A 24,093-nucleotide genomic window follows, 5' to 3' on the forward strand; every position below is an offset into this window, starting at 1 on the left:
CGGAGATGAACATTGTGTTTAAAACACTCATTATAAAGGATTTTATGCCAGAAAAAAAGGTCAGTACATAGTACATAGAGTGAATTCAGTCTGAGTATTCTTACTCTAAGTACCTAGTTAAAAATTGGTTAAAATTGCTCCACTACGCTGATGTTACTGCAGCAGGCAAACATACTGCTCATTGCTTTCCGGTTTTGTCATGTGCACATTTTCACATGTTTATAGCCAGTTGTAACAACCTCTCTCAGATATGCAGTATATCTGTGTACAATATGTACACATGTAATGAGGGAAATCTGAAGATACAACAGTCAAAATACGGTTGTGACAAGGATAATCATGCATGCTGATAAACAATTAAAAGGTAAGAAAGCAAAAAGGAGAAATGTATTCAAATAGAGAAAATGCATTCTGGATCTAGATTTGACGATAACTAAAGATATCTATGACAGTTTAGGGATTTCTGGCAGTCTAATCATTTTTTTATTATTATAGTCGGGGGAAATAAAAGTACTAGAAAGAGCTGATAATTTGTTTTTTTCTGCTGACATGTAATGCAGCTTGTAAGAGTGTCAAGAAGATTGCAAAGATTTGCTGGCTATTAGTAGCTGAAGTATCTCACAGTGCTGATTCAACAAGAGAGGAGATAGCTGGCAGCCCTCTGATAACTGTGTTTCACTGTCAGTCTGTGTGGAAAACCATAAAAGCACAGCCTCTTTATTGGTCTATTCATACACAAGGCAGCAAAGGTTAAGGTAACTATTCAACTGACATTACACCTACACCAGGAAACTTTGACTCGCTGAACCACTCCCTGAATGAAAACAGTAATAACTGTCAAAGCCTCAGTTTCAGCCCAGCTGTAGTCCCCTCGTTCTACAGTGAGGGTCAGCTGACCTCAGTGGACGCTCAAAAGGAATCACATAAAACTCTTGTCTCCTCTTCCTGTAAGTTTCAATCGGGGTTGACTCAGAGCCCCTCCGGCAGTCCTGCCGTTGTTCTGCTGTAGCTTCTCCTGACGTCAGATAGTTATTTGAAGAGGGTCCTGGTCAGGTTTCTCACAGGCCCGAGGCTCAGCCCATCTCTCTGACCCCCCGGGAAGCAGAGGTCACGCATGGGAGAGGCAAATGAAAAGGGCCACTCCTCTGATTTATGACCCGACGTAGCTATAGGATACCTCCAGCTCAGGGATGGTTTTTGTTACGGAGGTAGGGAGCAGATTCCCGCAGCACCTCCTGCCAACGTTGGTTTAAGATTTCAGCTATTTAGGGGGGAAACCTGGCATTCAAAGGGGCAGTGGCTGAAATCATGAAACTGGATTTTAAAAGTGCTTTGTGGCAGGTTTGGACAACAAGCAGGTCCAACACAGTTACCATCTTTTGGGCCGACTCTCTGGTCGGTTGCATTCCCAGATGGAAGCCAGCTGCTGGATCTTGGAATCTTACATAACTGAATCCACCGCTACTGTTTTTTTTTTTATATCATTCCAGTCATTCCTTGGAATTGGTTATGAGGATTTTATTTTAGTCTCTCCGTTGTGAGTCAGTCTGCATCAAATGAAACTGTGGGGTCCTGTCTCTGGTGCCCCCTCCCAATTAAGACCTGAGATGCTTCAGTTTTCTCCATTTTGCATTAGAAAAGAGAACGTAGAGCAACATGGTGCACAATGGGTCAGACGATGCATTTTAGGTGCACTTTAGGAGGCGCAGCTTGTTGCTGTCATACACAATGAATCCTAACTGGTCATTACAGATCAAATATTTAATTTTTGTCCCCACATTCAAACAGAAGGTCGTTGAAATTACTACATACCACAACGAATCTCAGTAGAATTCATGTAGTATTCCAGCAATTAATTTATATCACCTTTTTGTTCAAACAAATAATGCACGACACGATGTGACAGACAGTCTAACTAATGTTCCTGTCACCATCTTTGGACAATCCTGAGTTTGTCCCACTCTGATGAGTCATCACGTTTGTTTGTATTGCATGGTGGGACAAAGTTATGTTTAATCAAGTTTATTTTGCATACTGACATCTTTAAATAAATATTTGACATATATCATAACTGCTGTCCCTTCACCAACCAGCATGCAGGCTGAGATCCTGCTGACTGTTCCCAGCTCACGCTTGAAGACTGAAGGGGGCCGAGTGTTTGCTGTCAGGGCTCGATCTGCCTGAGGAACTCAAGCTTTTTGCATCAGAATCTCCTTTCAAATCACTTCAGAAGACATATTTTTATATCGACAGGCCATCTTAGAATTTTTGCTTTTAATTTTAAGCTTTATTTTTATTCTTAACTTTTGAGTTACACTGTACTTTATCCTGACGTTGCACTTACGTCGTGTGCTGTTCTATTTTAATTCACCCGCTGTTTTTACATTTCACCCTTGATGTTTTATTTATGGTTTGTTTTAAGTTTTATTCCTGCTTTGTCCTTTATGTCGGCCTGTTTCTCCATACATTACTGTGGATTTTATTGCTGTGTTTATGTGTTTGTTGTAAAAGGCAACAAGTTCTCTTCAAATAAACTTTATAATTATTATAACTACTTAATTTTTCCATTGTTGAGGAGCTCCATACTGAAAATCTGGTCAGAATCAGTGTGTACAGTAGCGTGAAACTGTCCTCATCAGTATCTTCAGTTCCAACCCACCACTGCCTCTGCGAAGTCCCCCATGCTTGTAACTTTTTGATGCCTGTAGCACATGACTGATGAAGCTATAGCTTGTAACGGCTGCTAATTGGCTAAGGTGTATTACTCTTGTCATGGCAGATCATGCAGACCTGTGTGCTAGTTTTGTGTGTGTTCAGCCTCTCTATTCCTGAGTCATGAACTGAGCTTCTCTCAAGCGTAGACATCCACAGTCTGCTGAAGCTGCTGGCGCAGAAGAACTAGGCCAGATTTGACACACTTCACAACCCATGCTAACCCTGACACACATTATTGTTTCTCAGAGCAGAGAGGAAAAGTCCCAGCTACAAATGCATCATGGTTTGAGGCCAGTCGAACATAAAATGTTGGTATTTGACCTGAGTTCTTATCAGCAGCTGGACCGGAGGTTTTTATCCTGAAAGAAGCTCATGTTCTGCCTGCCTGTGCGATGTGACACTTATAAAATCTTGTTGTGACAGTTGCCAGAAGCGTTCAAGACCGCAATGAGTTTAAAACTCCAGGCAACGAGGGAATCAGATTTTCATTTGTTGCCCTAGAAATAAGTCTGTCGTGCTTTTGTGGCCTTTAAGCAAGGCTCTTACAACATGAACAAAGTAAACCCACAACTGCTTGTATGGATTATAAACTGTTTGATTTTGTGCATTTGTGGCTTATTAAATTGCTAAGAATAGCTCTGTGAAGTTTCAAGAGATGCTTTATTCAATTAAAACTCCAAACCAGTATGTCCGGTCATAAATGGGTCACAACTTTGTAGGACAGGATTCGGCTGGTGGGCAAAAGTGTAAAGCAGGAGGTCTTTTGACCCCCTGTGGTGTATTTTAATGTGAGTGAAAAACCACATCAGCACCATCAAAGCCTGGAGTGGTGGATCCCTGCCGGTTTATCATCCACTTTTCAAACTAACAAGTATTTTTGCAAGCACACTAAAGTCTTGAACAGGTACACCAGCTCGACTTTCCCCCCCGGGAAAGCTCCACACTAGTCCTACATAAACCCTGTCATTCCTGTAATAGTAAGATCTGATTTGTCCTCTACTGTGCCAGCTGTTGTCTGTTTATTTCCAGGCAGACTGAAGAAGAAAGGCCCAACCCAAAACATGACCATATGTCCTATGAACCCAAAACAGGATGTCACAGCAGGCCCTCCGGTCAGAGTAACAGACATAGACACAGGCACACAGGAGGGCTATTGTTTTGTTCTACTTTGGGAGAGACAGAGTGAGGGAAAAGGAAGTGTGGTAAGGGATAGAGAGATTGGATGTGTGTAGTTACACTGTGTGTGTTGCTGTTAGAGACTTAAAGACTTTAGGGCTCTCTGAAGAAACAACCACCCAGCAAAAATTTCCTCAGTGTCTGCACATCGGAGCCCTGGGACTGTGTCGGACGTTTGTATCCTCAAATGTCCGTAAACCATTTTGGGCTTCTTTAAAAAGAAAAGTCCTTCATCATTACTATCAAAATCGCATATTTCTTCCTTTGTGAATTTTAAGTTCTTCCTCAAGCTGAACAGCTGATGAGGTCATCCACAGACAAACCCTGGAGCTGCTCCACAGACAGTGAATAATGGAGCGACTTAGCCGGACAGCAGACATGGTGATTTTATTGGGATGTGGAGACAGTCTCGAATTCACATCTGTAAGACTAAGTACAGCTCATTTGGATATCTTAAAGGAATAATTTGAAATGTGGGGAAGTAAATGATTCTCTTTCTGACAGATGAGAGGAATGATACCATTCTCATGTCTGCATTCTAAGTATGTAGCTGGGGAGAAGTTAGCAATTAGCTTTAGCATAAGGACTGCAGAGGGTAACAAACTACACCTACCAGCACCTCTAAGGTATTCTCTACACAAAATAAAGCCTTGAAGATTCATATGGTAGACTATTTCATGGCCATAACCTGGAGTTTCCACTGGTTTTCTTGCAACAAATGAGAAATTGTAATATAACACAAAAGTTTCTGTACAGATTAAACAAACCACACATTTCAAGTTAATAAGTGAGCTTTAGAGACAGAGCCAAGCAAGCCTTGTTTCCAGTCTTTGTGCTATGCTAAGCTAACCAACCGCTGCCTGTCACTACATGTTTACCATGTAGACATGAGATGGCTGAGCTAGAAAACTTTCATGTATAGATCTGGAGCCAGTGATTAGCCTAGCTTTCTCCAAAGTACAAATTTCTACATTTCAGCACCTCAAAAGCTCAGAAATTAAAACATTATAGCTGCTTTGTTGAATCTGTACAAAAATAGGAATCTAAATATGAGAAGTTGTGGTTGTACAGGGAGTTACAAGCTGTAACCATTTTTTGGTGAATAGTAGCTAGGCTAATAGGCTAGCTGTTTCCCCAAGCTAAGTTAATCACCTCCTGACAGAAGTGGTATCAATTTTCTCATCTAACTTTTCGCCACCAATTTCCCGACATTTCCAAATAGCGTCACCTTTTTCAAGATTCAAGTTCTGACCTCCAGCTCAGCGAGAAAATAAAACTAGTTCTACATTTTTTCCCCATAAGAGCTGAACAGTTTGTGAGTTGGTGCATGTGGAGACAAAAGCTGACTCACGTCTAAAAGGGAGAGAAAAGACAAAGGGTGTCAGGAGGAGCCTGCAGACGGGGGTGGGGGGTCGGCTCTCGGACGGCGTAGACATAGCATCAGGCCACACAGAGGCCTCCTTGTCTGTAAACACAACCTGTTGCAACTCACTCAAGAGCATACTATGCAGGGAATGCTAAAAGGATTAGCGCATAGCCACTTGAGATAATGTGAAAAATGAGATGTAATGTGGTGGAGGTAGACACCAAAGAGTCAAGGACGAGGCAGCGTCATAACACTGACTCAGTCGACCATTAACCTCTAAGAAGATTACAGAACAACTTAGTTGCAGCTTTTCTGTGTGTTTTTATATTGATAAAACAATATATTGCACTGTGTTTCTAATTAGAACTTTTAATTATCATCTATGCATCAGAGCTCTCTGACTGCAATGTGTGATATTATACAGCACTGACTTTGTAAAATCACCCAAAAAATACAACAAAGACAACAAATAAATGACCTACACACAAACATTTCTTTCTCGGTGTTTATTTGCTGTGTACATTATACACAAACTTCTTTGGAATAAACGCTAAATCTCTCATATATATCAAATAAAAAGAGAGATTCAGAATTTTGTGGAGCCACTTTGCGAACATGCAACCAAATTTAGCAGGGAGATATAAAACAAAACAAAAAAAACAGTCCGTTTGAAGGAATTTCAGGAGTGTTTCATGCTGATGATAAATACAGAAAAAAACACATCATAACTGCAAGTAACTGTGTTAATTTATCACATGTACAAATATTCATGCCCTTGGGTCCAGTAATACTCGGTCCAGAATGCCTCCCTGTCTAACCTCTACATACCTCAGCAGACCCTCAGTTCATATTTCAGTGGCATCATCCAGGCCAAGTGGTGGAAATGACCTTTCATGGAGATAAAGTGAGAATCACTGAAGGATGGATGAAGTGAGGTAGGATCTGTGGTTATCAGAGGAAGGAGGGCAGTTTCAGCCTCCCTCTGCTTGTTTTGATGGGAAACGGGCTGACGGAGCCAGCTGGGGAGGTTAAACATCTGTAAACTGCCAGATGGTAAAAGTGACATCCTAAAAACACTCACAGCAAAGGACTGACAAATTGAGCTCTCCACTTTTAGAGGTGAATATATTATTTGTGAGATTTTCTTCATTTTTGAAACCTATTTTGAGAGAATTTTTTCTATATTTGTTTGCAAAAGTCCAGTTTTGCTCCCACCGGAATCTTTCCCTTTCATCTCTGTAGCTTGCACAGCTGTGAGCTGTGAACGTGCATGAAGCATTAGCAGTGGTAATCAATAACTGTGTCACACGTGATTATTGGTCAGTGTATTCTGTGTGAGATTTGACCCTCTTTGGGGTTTAAAATGAGATGAAAATGATGTAAATTACTGGCCAAGGCCTGGCTGCTTGTCCTCCACTGCAGGTGCTCCTTTGAATCTAGCTCAGTGTTACATGTTACATGAGATGAATCTCTGCAAAGAGTAAAAGCTATATCACTATCTTTCATTTCCTCTCTCTCTGTCCAGTTCAGTGCATTAACAACCCCACAGGGGCGCCTCTCATGTTTGTTCCAACGCCTGCGTTTAAGGAGTAAAAAAAAAGCAACACACAAACTAAACTGGGACAGATCCGAATGAGGTACTCATGGTTCACTTCACACTCACACAACGGTTTTCCAGTTTAGAAAAAAACATAGCTTAGTGGTTTTCCATTTTACTTTAGTCATTGAGGGAGAGTGTTGGTGTCAAGGACACTAAACTGTGTCCACTGTGTCATGACTAACATACACTTATGTGCCTTGTGAAGGGTCACAGGAGCTGATTTCAGATCAGTTCTGAATCCAGTTCGGTCAATAAGTGAAAAGAAGCTACAAATGGAGAGGACAGCAGTGTCCAATCTAAACACACAGCCACACACACACACACACACACACACACACACACACACACAAACACACACACACATACATACACAGATACCAAGGGGAGAAATGGTTCCATTCACCAGTAAGGTCTGTCCATACCCACACAATACTTCCATAGGCTCTATAAATACAATATATCAGTTTGACAGGAGATAACGAGTAGCAGTCGTTGTCTGCTCATTTGAAGAAACAGTTTCTTTGGAGTTGGAGGAAGTAAGAGACTAAAGGTGATCATGTGCCGTGGAAAGTTGACCCTACAAACCTTGTTGTTACTATCTTTAAAGAAACCTTCAGACTCTCTGCACTCCATGGCACATGGTTCCTTGTCCCTATATTAAACAGTAGACTCTTTGGGTCCCTCTCGAGCAGCGTTCTTACACCCGTAAAGCCACTTGATGACACGAGCGTTTCTCTCAATGATTGAAACACCAGTGGGAAGCTGGTCAGCCAGCTCCTCCTGAAAGAGCCCATCTCCCGAGTGCCGGGAGAATTCGCTGGGCTCTGAGCCGCCACAGCCGTCCCCGCCAACACTGCGGAGGGCCAATGAGAGTGTGTCTATGGAGCTGGCACCAGAGAGGAAGTTCTCTCGACCCAGACGCTCTATCATGTCCATGTCCAGCCCACAGAAGTCAAAGAAATGTTCCTGCTCTGATAATGCTATCGAGCAGCGCAGACGCAAGTCTGACTTAGAGCGCTGCAACACCCCAAACTGCCTTCTGGGTGCTGATGGGGGTGACGCCCGCTTCCATGGGTCATTCTCATCATCATGGTTACTTGAGTGGTCGCCATTGGTGATACCATTGTGAGCGTCGTCACTGGTACCATCTGTACATCCATTCTTAGTCCGTTCAAGTGTGCAGGTAAACCCAGGGCTGGGGACAGACCCTGGGCTGCGTTCTTGGTCAGTTTTACTAGACCTCCTGCTCCCTGGTCCACCATCCATAGTGTCTTTGTCATTGGTCCAAGACATGCGGGAGTCTCCATCTCTTGATGGCGCTTTTTCTTCACCGATCACCATCTTCTGGATTCTACCTTCACCTCCGCTACTCTTCTCCCTCATGGAGCCCTGGAAGAGGCGGCGGACGAAACTGTAGCCCTTCACCTCCATGTTGTTGTTCTCTCCCACTGCTGCACCACTGGGGCTCTTGCACTCTTTCTTCTGCCTGTAAATGATGAGAGAGTCTGGCCTCAGCATGCGTTTGCCTGTGCTTCTCCTGAGTACAGGGGCACTGTGTGGTGCCACCAAGCTGCTATTTCCAGGAGTTCTGGGGTTAGGAGGCATTACATTGTTCACATTGCTCCTGTTATGTGCCTCAACGTCAACAGAAGTCCGTCTGTTCTCCTTGCGGGAGTCGTCATTCTCGTTTTCATCTCTTGAGGTGATGGAGCCAGAGAGTGTAGAGAAGGGAGTGTTGGATGAGCGCCGTAGAGGAAGGTGGGGTGTCAGGCTACCGGGGATGGAAACAGCTCGCCGGGGCTGTGGGGGTGGAGTAGCACAGGGCACCAGTACAGGCTCCTGTTTGGTGTTGATCACCTGCTGGCTCTTCACATATTTGGCTTTGTCTGCCTCAAGCCTCTCCACAGCGCTGATTGAGCGGCCGTGGCCTCCACCATCTATCTGCCTGCGCAGGTAGTCTGGACCTTTGTTGAGGAGCCTCAGAGGAGAGGGGGATCCAGCTGGGGTTAGGGGCTTCATGTTGATTCACTGAGCCGGGAAAGACATCAAAACTGCAGCCCCCAAATGACTGACAGCTTCCAGTGTCCCCTATAGAGCAGTTGTTGGCCCTGTGAAGATTTCAAACGAAGTGAGAGTGTTTGCAAAAGTTTCTAAGTGTAGAAAACTGAGGCGGCTCTCATTCCTGTTCTCTTGAGTCCTCCTTGAGGGGTAATAGAAAGGTAGCAATTCTGGAGACCACAGAGTCCAAGTTTGTTGTAACGCCGTCTATAGATAGCTCACAGTCTCTTTGTTGGGCGACGTTAGAGCCCAGACGAAGTGATATCTCTATCCAGTATTTATACAGGCATTTGGATAGGCAGGCAGGGCACAGGGAAGTCCTTTTCTTGTCAGCCAAGAGCACTCCCAAATGAGACGCTCCCTGCCCACAGCACAGCAGAAATAGCAGGCAGGGTGCTCTTTGAAAGGGTTACTTTTTCCTCCCCCACTTTTTCTTCTCTCTTTCTGTCTCCCAACAACACCCTTCACTGTTGATCTTTTCAGTGACGGCTGCCTTGAGAAATTAGATATAACAGCCTCAAATATTTGCTTTGTGCGGGCTGTCTGAGGGACGCCGGGTCAAGACTTTTATTGTTTGGCGCCCGTCGTGGTTGAGGTGACCTGAGGGTGGCCGGCACCGAGGCACTCGGTTCGTTGATGGAGAGATGGGGCAGATGCAGATCTTGCCCTTGTCCTCACCTCACCTGCGTAGACCCCTGGGAGACACAGAGAGAGAAAGAGTGATTTTAGTTGGAAGAGTTATTCTCCAGTGCGAGCAGAAGAGACCAGATGGCAGGAAAGACTGTGGTCCCTAAAGCTCAGCTCAGATTGTGCTTATTTAAAGCTGGAGGGAGTTACATGTCTGGAGATGGCTGTTATGCAGAGCTGACACATGCAAACATTTAATGACCCTCTATTTTACATATCAAATCCCAATAAGCATACTACTTTTAGACAAGTAGGTGACACTCCAATCTAAGTCAGCATTCAATGCAATGCTAACATGCTGCTGCTGAACCAGTGAGAAGTAGAAGAAGGACAAACTGCATCAAAAAATGCATTTTTCCTTTGTCACGGAATGTGGTGTAAGCAATTTTAGAAATGTGAACACAAATATGACACATCTAAATTAACAAGCACATGCAGGTAACATTTCCTATGCAAGCATTTCTTTAACTTTTCTCAGTAGTCCTTATTTAAAAATTATGGTGACAAATGAGAAAGTCATTTTCAATGAAAGCAAACAAACTGACACCAAACACTTGTTGCTGCATGATGGACTTGATGGATAAATAAAATGCAGCTATTGCAGGAGTACCCGGTATGCAATGGACATTTTTAAATGCACAATGGCTAGCTGTGGTAGTGTTTTTTAGCTAACTGACGCTGACAAACAAAAAAGGATAGCTGTCTCCCTAGGTGCTCTCATCTGATGATCCGTGGTGGCAGAAGGACACAACTCTGTGACGACAGAACTACGTCAGTGAGCAACAGTTCAGCATCGACTCGGCCCTGCAGCTAGCCACACTTTGGTGTTTTGTAGCATTGTCGCTCGTAGTGTGACAGTACAGTTGCAACATCCTGTTGGCTGTAAGATGACAATATCTGTTGTCCTAGCACATGCTGATGTGTCTGCAGAAATCAGTTTTCTGCATCAGTTCTGTATGACTTTTAAAATTAATGTTTGAGTGTATATTCAACTTCTTTCTTCTATTATGTAGCATCGCTATGAGCAAACTGTCTTGGCACCAGTTCTTCTGTCTGTCATAGCCAATACATTGATACCAGTAATTCAAGGGGCTGAAATCTGTCAAATATTGTTTGATTTCTTGATGGAGCAGTATATCTGACAGCTTAAAGTTTTAAACATGCATCTGTACTGAAAATTAGACTGAGGCTGTTGCAATTTAAATGCCATAAAGTGTCGCTTAGTTAAACCAATAGACTTCTGAAGTAATAACTCTTTCATAGTCACAGTTAAACAGCTTGTTCTTCAAATTAACAAGCCACTAAAGCGAGTTAAATGACACTTTAAACCAAACATAAGGCATGACTCTGTGAAATGGTGCCACATTTTGTATTTATGATGTGTTCTGTGAAGAGAGACGTTCCATATATTTTATGTTTTCTTGCTATATGAGGATTTGGGAGCGGGAAGTGGGGGGAGGAGGCTGCACATGTCTATAATGGGAATAGGCTCTACCCGAGGAGTATTTATAGTATGAAAACATCCCAGCACTGTTATCATGTGTCTATGTATGTATGCATGTGTATGTGTATGCGGTCGTGGTTATATTTGTGTATCTGCTCTAGCTTTGCGCCTGAGCGTATAAGCATGTGTGTGTGTCAGCACGAGGCAATAAGAGGTTTCCCTGTAAATGAAAGAGGGCCGTATGCCTGGAGTTGGGCTGCAGATCATAAAGCCTTTCTCTCATTCTTCAGCTTTTTCATGTCCACTAAAAGATGAGTTTGCAGTGTGCAAACTGGGAAGACAAAGAACACATCTTGAGGCACAGGTGGAGCCTGTTTTTCATTCACCGCTCTTAAAAATGTATTAAGAGTCCATCTGGAGAGATAAATGCTCCTTGTGCTGTGCTAGACAGCAGGAGGGTGTTATATTGTTGTGCTTATTGTTCCCGCACGTCTGCCTCAAGTGTTATCAAATGCTATTTTAACTTTTCCTTCACATGAGGTAAAACAAAGAACAACCTCCTCTGGCAGGAAATAGGATCCGTGTCTCAAGACAAACCATGTGACACCACTGATAGTGGCTGAACCTCAGGTCTTATGTTTATAAAGCAATTTGACTTGTACGTAATAGTGTGACAGAATGACATGACACATTAGATGGTGACACATCTCACAGAGGAGCTCTGGCCTGTCAAATGGCATGCCACCATAAATTCACTGAGGGAGGGGGGCTACTCCCTCTAGCTCTAGCTAGCTGTTTTTTTCCAGATGTCGGGCTGTCAGAGGTCGGGAAAGTCAGCCATTGTTGAGGTAGAGTTCCGGGAAAAATGTCTCATAACAGGTGTGGAAGGGGAAGAAAGGGTTTGGATTGAGCATGAAACAAGAAAAATGGGTGGAAAATGCGGAGGAAGTGGGAATATTGTAACGGTGTACAGGTATTTATTTGAACTTTCTTTCAGACCAATCTGTTTCCCATCTGAGCTCAAAATGCTAATGCTATTGAGGCATTAAACAGGATTATCACCACAGGAGCCTAGACAAAGTCATTCATCCTGATGTTGGCTTTCTGTTGAGGGGGTGGGGTAAAGAATGCATAATTATATTAAGAATACACGGGGCAGCACCTATGGATACAGCAACTGTTAATCCCTACTGACCCAACTGTCATAATCCACAACAATATGGGCAATATCCTTATTTGTCCTACATCTAATGTTTGGCTCTACTCTTCACGGTTGTGTGCGTTCATTGAATCTGACATCCAGAGCTTGAAGGAAACCAGCTACTTTGAGAGGTTATCTCTTGCTCTAAGTCTTATCTCGGACATCATATGACTCAAAGTGAATCACAATGCTAAGCGACAGTTGTTTGGGACACAATGTCTTCGTGGGAAATGGTGCTAAAAATGGACAACTGATGAATTCTTCTAAATATAAATTTAAAAAAAGGCTAAAAGAGAGCAAGCTGCTGCGACAGGGAGGAGAAATTTGCATGATGAAAAGGTTTGAAAACACACATTTAAACACACTCAGCTGGGAACTGCAGCAGAACAACAGTCACCATTAGGTCCATTGACCATAATGAGCCAAATTAGTGCCCAGTGTCTTCTCCTGTGATCGCCAGGTTTGTGAAAAGCGTGAGATGAATCTTTCTCCTGTTATGTGACCTCCTTCCTCTCTCACTGTAGGTTGTCATTAACCTCTAAACTCTTTCTCATCTCCACAGTGACCCCCTCCCCAACCCTGTGCTACCTAACCTTGTCTTTCATTCCTGCACTCCTTCCCACTCGTCATCTCTTTAAGTCTCCTGTATATGCCACAGGGCGTCCATACCCTCTCATTTCCCTCCCTACTCTCTCTTCCTGTATACACCCTGCGTATCTACCCTCTCTCTGAATCTCTGAGTCTCTCTCCTCGGACAGAAAAAGAAAAACAATTCTGCCTCAATTTTTTTTTTTTTTTCAGACTTTTCCAAAATCTTTTCTTATTTCTTGAGAAACACTGAGTCTTACCTCCTCTGGACTCTAAACTATTCAAATGAAACCATCTGAAAAGGGAAAATCTCACTTTGGTTAAACTGGTTGCAGTTCAGAGACTTAAACAACCCATGACAAGGGGTTGGGAGTTTGGCTAGAAAAGGTCAAAAACCAAAACCATTAGTCCAGAATCTTATTGATCTTTCAAAAAGGAAAAAAAAAAAAAAAAAAAAAAAAACATCCTTTGTCATGCACAATTTTGTTTTTTAACCAATCAGCTAGTTACAATAAAAAAACAGTTTGTTTTCATCAGTTTCCCCACATGCAAAGTGTTGCGTGTGCTTTAAAAAAAAACTGTTCATACAAACTTCAAAGTTCATATAAAGGCAAAATTGTTCAAACCTCTTTTGAGTAGCTGCACTTAAGTCGGGGCCAGAAGTCAGTCGGTATAGAGAGAAGTGAGACACACGCAGTCGTTCAAATTGGGATAATGATGCAAACTTTCTAACAGTCACTCCTCAATGACAGTCATGCTGTTGCGCTTGATTGTGCAAATGACCATAGATGGAAGTGGTTGTGTAAAAAACGGGGAGATAGAGAGGTTCACCTGATACGTCCTTGCCTCTGCACACCTGGGAATTTTCTGCACCCAGGTGGCAACTTGTCCAACTAATCTTAGAAAGTCACAGAAATAGTCAGCTGCAATTGTGATGTCAGAAAGATGTGGGGGGGCGACGGCACAATTTGACGATTCAAGCACTTAATTTGAAGCATGCTGGTCTCCTCATACCTTAATATGTACTACACAGATCTACGTGAGCCTTATTACAGGAAGTGGGCATGGTCAGTCTCTGGCTATAGTACATAACACCTAGACTATACATGACCACATGGATAGTTAGCAGATGTAGCCTACATGGTTGAACAGACAAAGACACTAGTGAAACCTTCAGGCAGAGTGATCTCTGGGACATGAATCGCAAACGATGTCACCATGTTCAGCATGTGACCCCTCTCTCACGCCTTCTATCTCCCTGTTCTTTAATAAAACTCCTCTGTCTGTCTGTCTGTCTGCACTCTCCCATCCTTTCCTGCCTCCCCCGAGTCCTCTCTGTGATGGCCCAGCCTGCAGGGGAGGCTTAACCAGGCGCCCCCATGCAGCTAAAGAGGAACCAGATGTTCTGTGTCATGCTACATCAAGATGCTCGGACAGCCCTGACAGAGACCTGTCACGGGAAGGGACCCTATGCTCCAGTTTTCCTTTTAATCAACAGCACTGTTTAGGCTACCTACATTTGACCCACTGAGAAAAGGGCCGTGTTTAAGTTTTGTTATTGATTATTCTGTCACATACACACATTTGACAGTGAAAACGTAAAGTTCTGCTTATTTTTGTGATGTGAAAGCGGTGCCCCTGAAATAAACACCCCAAAAAATCCAGTGTGTCCAAGTGTTTGTTTGCTTCAAGAGAGCCCACAGGAGAACAACTTCATCTGGGCTCGCTGGGCGTACCCAAAGAGAGAGCAGCTGGCCTGGGATCAGAGGGTTAAAGGAAGTTCCACTGTGAAATATGTATTCAGTGAAGTAAACACAAGATAAGAGGTTAATAAATTCACAAGGACCACCTTTGAAGCTCTTGGGAAATGAATTCAGCACGCTTACCTGTCAAATTAATCTTTGGACAGATGAGAGGCATCTGCTGCTGACAAGGAACCAACTGGACATCTCCAATGTCCTTCCTCTCTTTCTCTGCCGTCTAGCATTCCTCACTTTCTTTATACTAACACCTGGCACTGCTCTCAGGGGTGACACAGACTAATGATCATCACTAACAGACTGAAATGTCTGAATGTTCAAACGTTAACCAAAGCTCATTCAAAGATGCCCTTATGTCATGACGCAGCATCTGTGCACATCGATTCTCTACAGTATAAAGCGTCTGCGTGGTCGCTAATGAGCCACGATTCATGACGTCGTCCCGTTCGGTCATTAACCAACACTACAGACGCAGACCTGAAGGAGTCTGTTATGAGGCAGGGCAAAGAAAAGGAGGCGCCGTCTTCTGTGATCCACACAAAGACACATACCGGCCCTTCTTTGCATTATTAATGGACCAAAACAAAGGTCCTCCTCCAGGTCTACAGATGCATGTTGACCTGGTCGCTCTGCCTCATTAGTCAGAGAGGGAAAGGGACAAATAACAACATGGTGACAATAAAATGCAAGAGATGGGGCCATGGAACACATTGGCTACTGTCCCCTAAAAGACAAAGCCTGGTAGCCAATTGTAAATCTTGTCACCATTGTGAGGCCTTGAGCGCCATTAGCTGCTTGATCTACGGTTAGAGGCAACCGGAGGGCTTTCTCCACATTCATGTGGAACAGCAGTAGGCCACCTGGGACAAGTTTAGGAACCCCCGACCTGAATAGACCTCCCCCAAACCGTAAAATGGACAAGATGGGCCCTTAACTCACTGCTGCAGCTCTATTGTCATTCAAAGCAAATCATCACAGAGACAGCTGAGCTGCGGAGCCACAAGCCAAAGAAATCAGGCCTGCAGACTTTGAGATGGCAGTGATATGTGCCACTCAGCTGCATGTTAGGTGGTTGTGCAAGTACACAGCACGCTTAGCTAAAGGTGAGAAGAAATCTGCAAACGGCAGCAAGAACATTTTACTCACAATAAACAAAAACCTTCAAATGTCACAGCTAATTAGCCAGTAAACTAAGAGCTAGTAAATCAGCTAACAAGCTAAGTATTAGCCCACTGGTTTATAAGCTGGAAGACAATCAATTCATAAGCTAATTAGCTTTTTAGATCATTTTCATTTTAGCTAATTTGTAAGATTTGATGAAACTTTGCTTTATACTATTAAAATAATGAACTTTTACAGTATCAGTATTGAAATATGTAAAATAAACCTTACACCATCTCATAAGAGTCTGGTAACCTGTGATGGGAATTATTCTTATATTGAAGACTACATCATAAATCATTCTCTAAAAATCACCAACTTAATCACTTGCTAAGTAATTGTTAATTGGCTATGTTCCTCTAAACTGAGGTCATAATTAAAGCAATTATCACCATCAGATTTCAGTGACAGCTTTAACGTGTGATATAGTCATCTTATGACAGCCATTATACTGTAAGTCAGGCCTTTATGAACACTGTCACACCCGTGCAGTGCTAACACTGATAACGTCTGCTGAGATAACACATTCACATGTATTCTTGCGTTCATCGACAGACTGGCGAGGCCCAGGGAGACTGCTGAGACTGTTGATAATTAAACAGCTCTGACCTATAAAGTTTTATGAGTCACTATTTACCTTTTCGGGGTCGACTATACTCAAGCTTTGCAGAAGAAAGACTCAAACTGACAAAATCTACCCATCATTGACTTCAAAATGTATCTTAAATTCAGGTTTAGAACATGAGCCTAATGAGAGGACTCATTATCAGCTCAAAGTTTGAAATAAGGGACCTAAAAGTCACACAGATGATCCAAATTAATAGTCCACACGGCAATGCAGAGACACCTGAACCTGTCTCACAGTCCAGGAATGTTAAGCCAGCTGCAAAAGCTCACTGTCGACAAGGGTGAACTCTTACAAGATGACGTAAACCTGGATCCTCGTGTAAAAAGTGCACAGAAGATGTACTATCAAAGCCAAACAATGCAGCCGAGGAGAGAGAGACACTGGAGGAGGATCACTTGTATGTGTGTTTGTTTGTGCAGTGGTGCTGCCCCTCTTCTTCATCGATCAATAAGTGACTCATCTGTCATTTTGCTGATTGGTTGATTAGTGTTTTTTGTGGTCTCTCTGGAGAGAATGAATGATTAGTCATTGTATGAAAGGTGCTATATCAATAAACTGTATTATTATTATTAGTAGTAGTAGTAGTAGTAGTAGTAGTAGTAGTAGCATATTGAGGAACATGCCTTGATAAGGTCTAAGCCTTTGGGGATGGATCTATTAAAGAATAAAAAATGTGTACTAATGGCGGCTCAGAAAGCTGCTGACTCAGCAAATATGCCAGAAAGGTTTCTAGTGAGGTAACTGTGCTAAATGGACATTAGTGTCAAATGAAAAGGTTCTGACTTCTGACTGAAGTATGAATATTAGTTAGTTTTTCTTAGTCCTCTAATTGGTTACTGTCAGTCGGACAAAATAAGCCATTTGCAGACATCAATTTGGGCACATTTTTCTCAGGTTTCTGACATTTTAAAGACCAAATAATTCATTAGTTCATCGAGAAAATGATTGTCTGATTAATCACTGTAGAGCTACGTGGTTCAGTTCAGTGTGGCTTTTAAAGTTTTAGCCCTGATGCTCCATGTTTGATACTTGAAAAGATTTTTGAGCTCCTTTGTTTTACAGCAGTATCTTTTTAACAGCCAAAATCTTTTCTGAACACTTGCATGTCAAATGGCCTGCAATTCCAACAGTGGCCACTAGGGAAGAAAACTGAAAGAGGTGCTTTTTGAGCTTGATAGAAGACAATACCAGTAAAACAATTTCAGTTTTTCAGTTAAAATGATAAATTGAACGCCAGAAAAAAAAAAGATTTCTCTGGTGGAGTGCAGCCAAAGTGTGCAGTGTGTCAGGAATGTTTGTGTGGGAGAAGACAGAGAGAGAGTAACAGAGGGTGCAGGAGAGAGTGGAGTTTGTATACCAAGCGCTCAGATCTGGGCTACATTAAGTAGACATCTCAGCCCTGGACAGCACTGTTTAGTAAATTATGACCACCGCTGCTGCTCCCTCCACATGCCAGCCTGGCTTATGTGACCAGCAGCACAAACCGCTGTGACCTACTGTGTGCAGCACAGCCCTGGACTGGGAATGCACTTTGCAACTCAGGGTAACACAGATCTCCCCAAAAAAGCCTGCCCTCGGGCTGTTTATGCTGCATGGTGCATAGGCAGAAATCTGGGCACATCCCTCAGTCTCCCAGAGTCTTAAATTATGAAGGCCTGTTCCCACACTGTGAACCCTCATTAAGCTCTCAGCTGGTGAGAAGGCTCTGAAAGACAGCACTGTCTGGCGAGCTGCCAGATGTTTTATTTCACCAAGTCGGCACATTTTTCACTCTGCCAGGCGTATGTCCGCTTCAACAACGTGATAAAAGACGCTTCGGTGGATGGTGGCTGTTAGACTTGCAAAGAGCAACTAGAATGTCAAAACATGGTTCGTGGAGGTGTTAAATCATACACCTGTGTACCTGCTTATGAGCTGACTGAAATGTCCTAAAAACCATAGCAATAAAAAGCCACTCGACCGTGATGGATAGAAGAAGTGCATGCAGGTGGAGAGGGTGGCATCCACTACTTCTAGGTTTTAAGATTGACAGTGATGAATGAAATGCTGGACTTGGGACAAGAGGTTTGGGTGATACTCAGTACTTGGAAAGAAGGGGTCACACGTGAGCAGAAAGGCGCTCGATGCAGAACTCCCAGAAAGCCTGAAAGAAATGAGTGTAACATGTGCGTGACCCCACCCTCTTTTCACACAGACACAGCAGGTTGCCAAAAGGACATTCACACAACATTTGCAGAATTATTCTAAACACATGCTGCTGATGTTAGCAGTAAAAGCTTTACACCAACTTGTGAGGACTGTGACGGGGCTGTTTGGGGTGGGTTAGGGGCTTAAAGCTGCTCCAGCTGTGCTGTGTCCCCAAACACTGGGTCATCTGTGGCTGCAGTGCCAAACCCCATCCAACCCCTCCCCTCCTGTGTTACTACACACACTCCACCACTTTAAATGTGCCAGCATTGATTTGCTATCTGCACAGCTGAGCACTGGTTCATAGAGTTAATGCACACCTCATTCATTGTATTGAAAGTTGCAAGCTAAAGCGCTGAAGGCCCAAAAAACGGCCTCTATAACAATTAATCAAGGTTGAACTTGGGGAAAGCTAATCCGCTTCACCAGGAAGGTGAAGGTGAGGTTTTTATTGGATTTGATCAACACACAGTTTGACTCAAATGTTGCTGAATCCTGATTGGTGCAGACAAAGAAATAGGTGATACCTTTTTTCTGTCCATTTCAAACCAGTGAGAAAAAGCAAGAATGTCGCCAAGAAAATGTTCACGTAGGATCCCATCGTTCACAGTAAAAAGCTGATTCAGAAAGCTTTCAGGACCTTAAATCCAGCATTAATGCTTTGCAGCCTCGTCAAAACAAAACCTCAAACAAGCATGACTTCTTCCGACGACACAGACCCTCAACTGAGCTCTTCTGTTTTTCCTCGCTGCCATCTACGCTTAGCTGTTAACCTCCGCTGAACCTGCCAGCTGTCCTCTCTCATTACTGATCAACCGACCTGCTTCCCCACGAACAGCCCCCCGAGTGCCACGGCAGAAGACCCCTCCGTTTGTGTCTCTTCTCCTCCTCCCCTCGTCTCCTCCCTCGCTCCTGTCAGAATCAGAAAACATCTGGAGGAGCCGGAAGAGATCGCGGGAGCGGCATCGACGGTCCCCTCCCGTGTCAGAGGGAACGTCCAGGCCTGTGTCGTCTCCCTCATGGTTGAGCGGACGCAGCGCGACACGGTTGAGCATGATGGGATGTGGCAGAGCTACAGAGGCGCCCGGTCGGACTGTGAACAATTACGGGGATGTGAGAGCAGCGGAGAGAAGGGCTGCTCTCACAGCTGTCACCCACACACAGGGGACCGTCAGGAGATGGAGATCTGTCAGATCACGTTTCACCATTTCGTTGCTCACAATTAATTATGGATTGAGTTATGAGCCTGTCGAGATGGGAGTGATGTAAGAGCAGAAACTTCAGGCCTGGGAGAGATTTCAAAACTGATAGTGATTACATCAGCTGTGGTGCCAAAGTTAGATGCAAACATTTGGTGCAAATTTTGATTTCTGCTAGCAAGCTAAAACATATTGAAAGACAGCCCTTGTGAGTGCAGCATCGTAGATCTTTCAGAGACAAGCCAGCGAGTAAAGGTTTCGCTCCAAAAAGCTTCATATGTAGGCTCACCCATTTAGAAAAATATGTCTGCTCATGATATTATCACTTCAATGAGTATGATTCCACGCTCTGGTGTTTACAAAGCAGAAGAAATACTAGCTTGGAACATAGATGGTAGGTTTTACTTCTGGTTTCACCCAGCAATCCTTTGCAAGAGTGAGTATTACTCTATCATAGGGTGCCTGCCTGAAAGCGTTGTTTCTCGGCTGGATGGAGCTGAGGAGCTCTGACTTTTTGGACAACTTCTTCCTCTTTTTCAAATGTTTCTTCCTGAAAACGGTCGAAGAGGAAGTTCCCAGAGACCGTTGACACAATGCGCCAAACAAAGCGACAAGGAGCAATAAAGCTAAATTATAAGCCTGACGGTTCGTGTTTGAAGTCTCACACACTACTGAGAACGTCGACTGTCTAAAACCAGCTGCTGTTCAGCAACACACACTCCTTTAACACAGCGCCGGGGGGAAGATGATGTCATTAGCAGGGTATATTTTCCCCTCTAATTAGAAACTCTAGCCTCTTGCCATAACTTGGGGGTCTTTATATGCAACCATGCAACAAAACGGGGATTAGACAGCGCAAATGTTTGACATCCCCCTCAAAATGCAATCTTTTCAAGGCTGCGCTCTGCAGAAGGGAACGCCATGCCTTGAATGTGGCTGTGGTACAGCTGAACTTTAAGTGATAAGAAACACATGAGCGGCCCATTGTGAACTAAAACCATGAAATATCCTGCGGCTTCCGCTCGTTCTCCGCAGTCAGCACTGATGTGGCTCAAACCAATCAGATTATACACTTGTAAAGCCTCAAAAAATAGTGTCCAGGAAAGATGAAAAATCCTGGTGTGCTCTTATACCCCATTATATGTTCAACTGTTTGACCTGTGCAAGATCATGCTGAGGTCAGTGATCTGGTGGCTGCCGAGCTTCTGTTTAGAAGGCTGTGATGTGGTGAGAGCATGAACAGTTACTGTATGGGTGAGTTTTCTCAAAGGTCCTGAAGTCAACATGATTTCCAAAGTGTTGCACCACCAACACCATCGTCATCAATATCCCTGCTGCTGCTATGAGCCAAGCGGGAAGGCAAAGAGCTAAATTACATTTCATTTAGTCATGTTAATGATGTCAGACCTCCTGTCAACACCCCAGACGGAGACTGCAACGAGCAGCTCTGCGCTCGCTGCCCGAGGGCTCCCTGCTCTGCGAGGGGAGGAAGTATTCTCGTCTGCTCCGCCGGGATTGGCATCAAACACAGTTGCAGCCGTATTACAGCTGGAAAATTAGCGCACTGCCACATGAAACGGGGAGAAAAGGGGAACGATTTACGAGCGCTCCACACTGTAATTTTGCAGGTAGGTAGTCAGTCAGAGAGTTGTTTGTATCCTGCATTTAAACGTGCACAGTGCGAAGGATTGATGTCGACTGGTGGTGTTTATGATCTGTGACTCATTTGTAGCTTTCAGACAGGGATGCCCGCCAGGTCGGAGTGTGAGATTAAAGTTTGAAGGAAAAACAAAAGCTGAAGCAAGGAAAGGTAGGGAGGAGCCTGAATCTACCTCCTCAGCCCTTACACGTCATGTATGATCTGACTTCATTGTAACACGTGCCTTGAGGGTGATTACACATAAACTATGACAAAAGCAATTATCTTAGATTACTTCATCTTTTAAGCCAACATGGGCGGGAACTCCTTAAAGTGCTCAGAAAAAATGGAGATTTGAGCTGTTAAATGCACTTTGCGGTGAGATTGTTTTGTCAGTTATTTATTTTTATTATCACTGTCTCATGCAGGGAACTGAAAGATCATCCTCTGCCTCTGGAAATTCAGTCTTCATCACTGCCAGCTCATGATCTGCATCAGAGCATGCGAATTAAACCTCCTGCTGCTGCACGCACAGGCCAAACCAACACGTGCTCACCTATGAATCTCAGGGTGATGGTGTTTGGAGGACATGTGTGGTCTGTTTAGTCTGGCTCCTACTTTGTTTACGCTCCTGACCCCACACTGATCAAACCAACTCAGGCTGCATGAGCCTTAAACATATCAGTAGAGAGTGAGGTGAGGGGTGGGAGAGGGAGAGGTGGGTCAAGGTGGAGCTGACCCCGAGGCCATGTGATTGTCTCCTCGGAGGAGACAGTCTTTACAGTTTTAGAGTGGGTGTGTTGCATAATGACCCCTCAGGTCCCCAACTTACTTTTGTTCTTTTCTAAGTTCTCAGGTGACACTGTTTTAAGCTTCATAATGAGCATTTGCTCGAACAACTGAGTACAAAACGAGACATGTATTTTTCTTAAATTAACTCATTGGTAGGAAAATGCTTAATTTAGTTTAAGATCACAAAACCTTTCCTCCCTGATTAGATGTTTGGAAGCCAGAGCCTCATTTGAGCCGTTCCCCTGATTTCATCCAGATGTAAATATTTAGTGCAGAGCAGAGTTAAGATGGAATAAACCTGCTGTGCCGGGTCAGCTGTGTCTGCTTTAATCAGAGCGCAGTGGTCAGTCATCTCTCTCTACAACCCTTTCCATACCATGGAGCTATTACTGACCGGACTTCAAGGCTGAGTAAAAACAGAGGGTCCACATATAGGTTTACAAGGCAGATGATGAATTGCTACACTTGTCAACTTCTCAAAAATAATAAAAACACAGTTCCAGGTCGATCCATAAACCTTGTCTGTTGTTTATGGATTATCCATCTACAAAAAGCCTGACATCCATCACAGACATGCTGCCAAGGAGAATTTGCCTTGTAGGGCATCGGCCATAAACACACCATAAAGATCTCAGGCATGACTCTTAAGAAGACAAACTGAAGTAATCCTGCAGTAAATTTCAAAACAGCAGACACGTGTGCTACTGCGTGGGGTAGAGATTTATCCAATTTAGGATTTAACTGCTTTTTAATAATAGTTATGTGATTTTATACCAGGTAGTGTGGTAAAATCGCCAGTGAGTGCCTTAGACACTCAGTACCACATCACTTTATGATCTTTTTTAATTTCCAGGCTATTGGTCATTTGTCGAGGAGGACAAAAATTTCAAGCACACACTTCAGATGAGATTCTGTTAATGCGCAAACAGTCCATGTCGCTAAAATAGTGCTGCCACACATTGAAAACAATATGGAAGGAAAAGTGAAAAATAATCACGCAGGATCACGGGTCATAAGAATCAATTCATACCCGAAGCCACCCTGATCGGTACCGGAAAACTGCACAAAATAACCCAATCTCGATTTACACCTCCGCTTATAAAACATGAAAGTCCGCTCCTTGCTCACCTTGTCCGCTCAGTTTATCCACTCTTGTCGTGTTTGAAATCCTGGAAAGGTGTGGAGATCCTCTCTGTGACAGACGGTCTGCTTCAGCGTGGCGCTGCGCTCTGCGCTCTGCGCGGACTGCTGGCACACTGACGGACCGCTGCATGGCAGCAGCGCGATAAAGAGGGAGTCCCGACCTCCCCGCCGCGGAGGGGGGTGGGCAGGTATAAGGCTGTGTAAACTGACTCCTGTGTAGCCTGCAGGGAGCTGAGTGGAGCGTCGAGGGGGCTGGGGATTAGGGGGAGACTGTAGTGTCCAATACGACATCATAATAAGTGAGTTCTTACAGTAGCAGTAGTTTTAGCGGTAGAAGTTCAATCAAATCACCTAGCTGACACATAGCTTAAAGTAGTCTGTGGTGAAATGTGTGATTGAAGTAAACATTTCTAAAACTTTCCCATGTAATGGCTGTATTAATATTCATATTAGAAATATATGGTGTTAATGCATTTAGGTTATATAATACATTAATAACTTTGGAGTTTCCAGGCTGTGAGAAGTCCATTAACTCTATATACCCTGATTTAATTCATCGGGAAGATTCCTCCAGTGGTACCACTTAGTTACTGGAAAAGAAATTCAAAGAACACCTGCAGCAAAATGTCTTTATTAAAAATGTATTAACTTAGAATTTCTTTTTAATGTATGCTTGGATAAAAAGTTTACTTGCAATGAAACCAAGAATAAGAGTGTACAGCCATGACAACAGCTTTGTGACGCTGTGC

General features: G+C 43.6%; 1 protein-coding gene across 1 annotated transcript; it reads right to left on the reverse strand.

Annotated features, from left to right (window-relative positions):
* Positions 1–5,747: 5,747 nt before the first annotated feature.
* Positions 5,748–23,459, reverse strand: fam110d (family with sequence similarity 110 member D). Its single transcript, XM_076738195.1, has 2 exons — positions 23,330–23,459; positions 5,748–9,610 (listed from the first exon to the last, which is right to left on the reverse strand). The coding sequence occupies exon 2, from the start codon at positions 8,874–8,876 to the stop codon at positions 7,515–7,517; it is 1,362 nt and encodes a 453-aa protein (XP_076594310.1). The 5' UTR covers positions 8,877–9,610; positions 23,330–23,459; the 3' UTR covers positions 5,748–7,514.
* Between the last annotated feature and the right edge of the window lie 634 nt (positions 23,460–24,093).

The sequence above is a fragment of the Chaetodon auriga genome, chromosome 8 (assembly GCF_051107435.1).
Source record: "Chaetodon auriga isolate fChaAug3 chromosome 8, fChaAug3.hap1, whole genome shotgun sequence".
NCBI lineage: Eukaryota > Metazoa > Chordata > Actinopteri > Chaetodontiformes > Chaetodontidae > Chaetodon > Chaetodon auriga.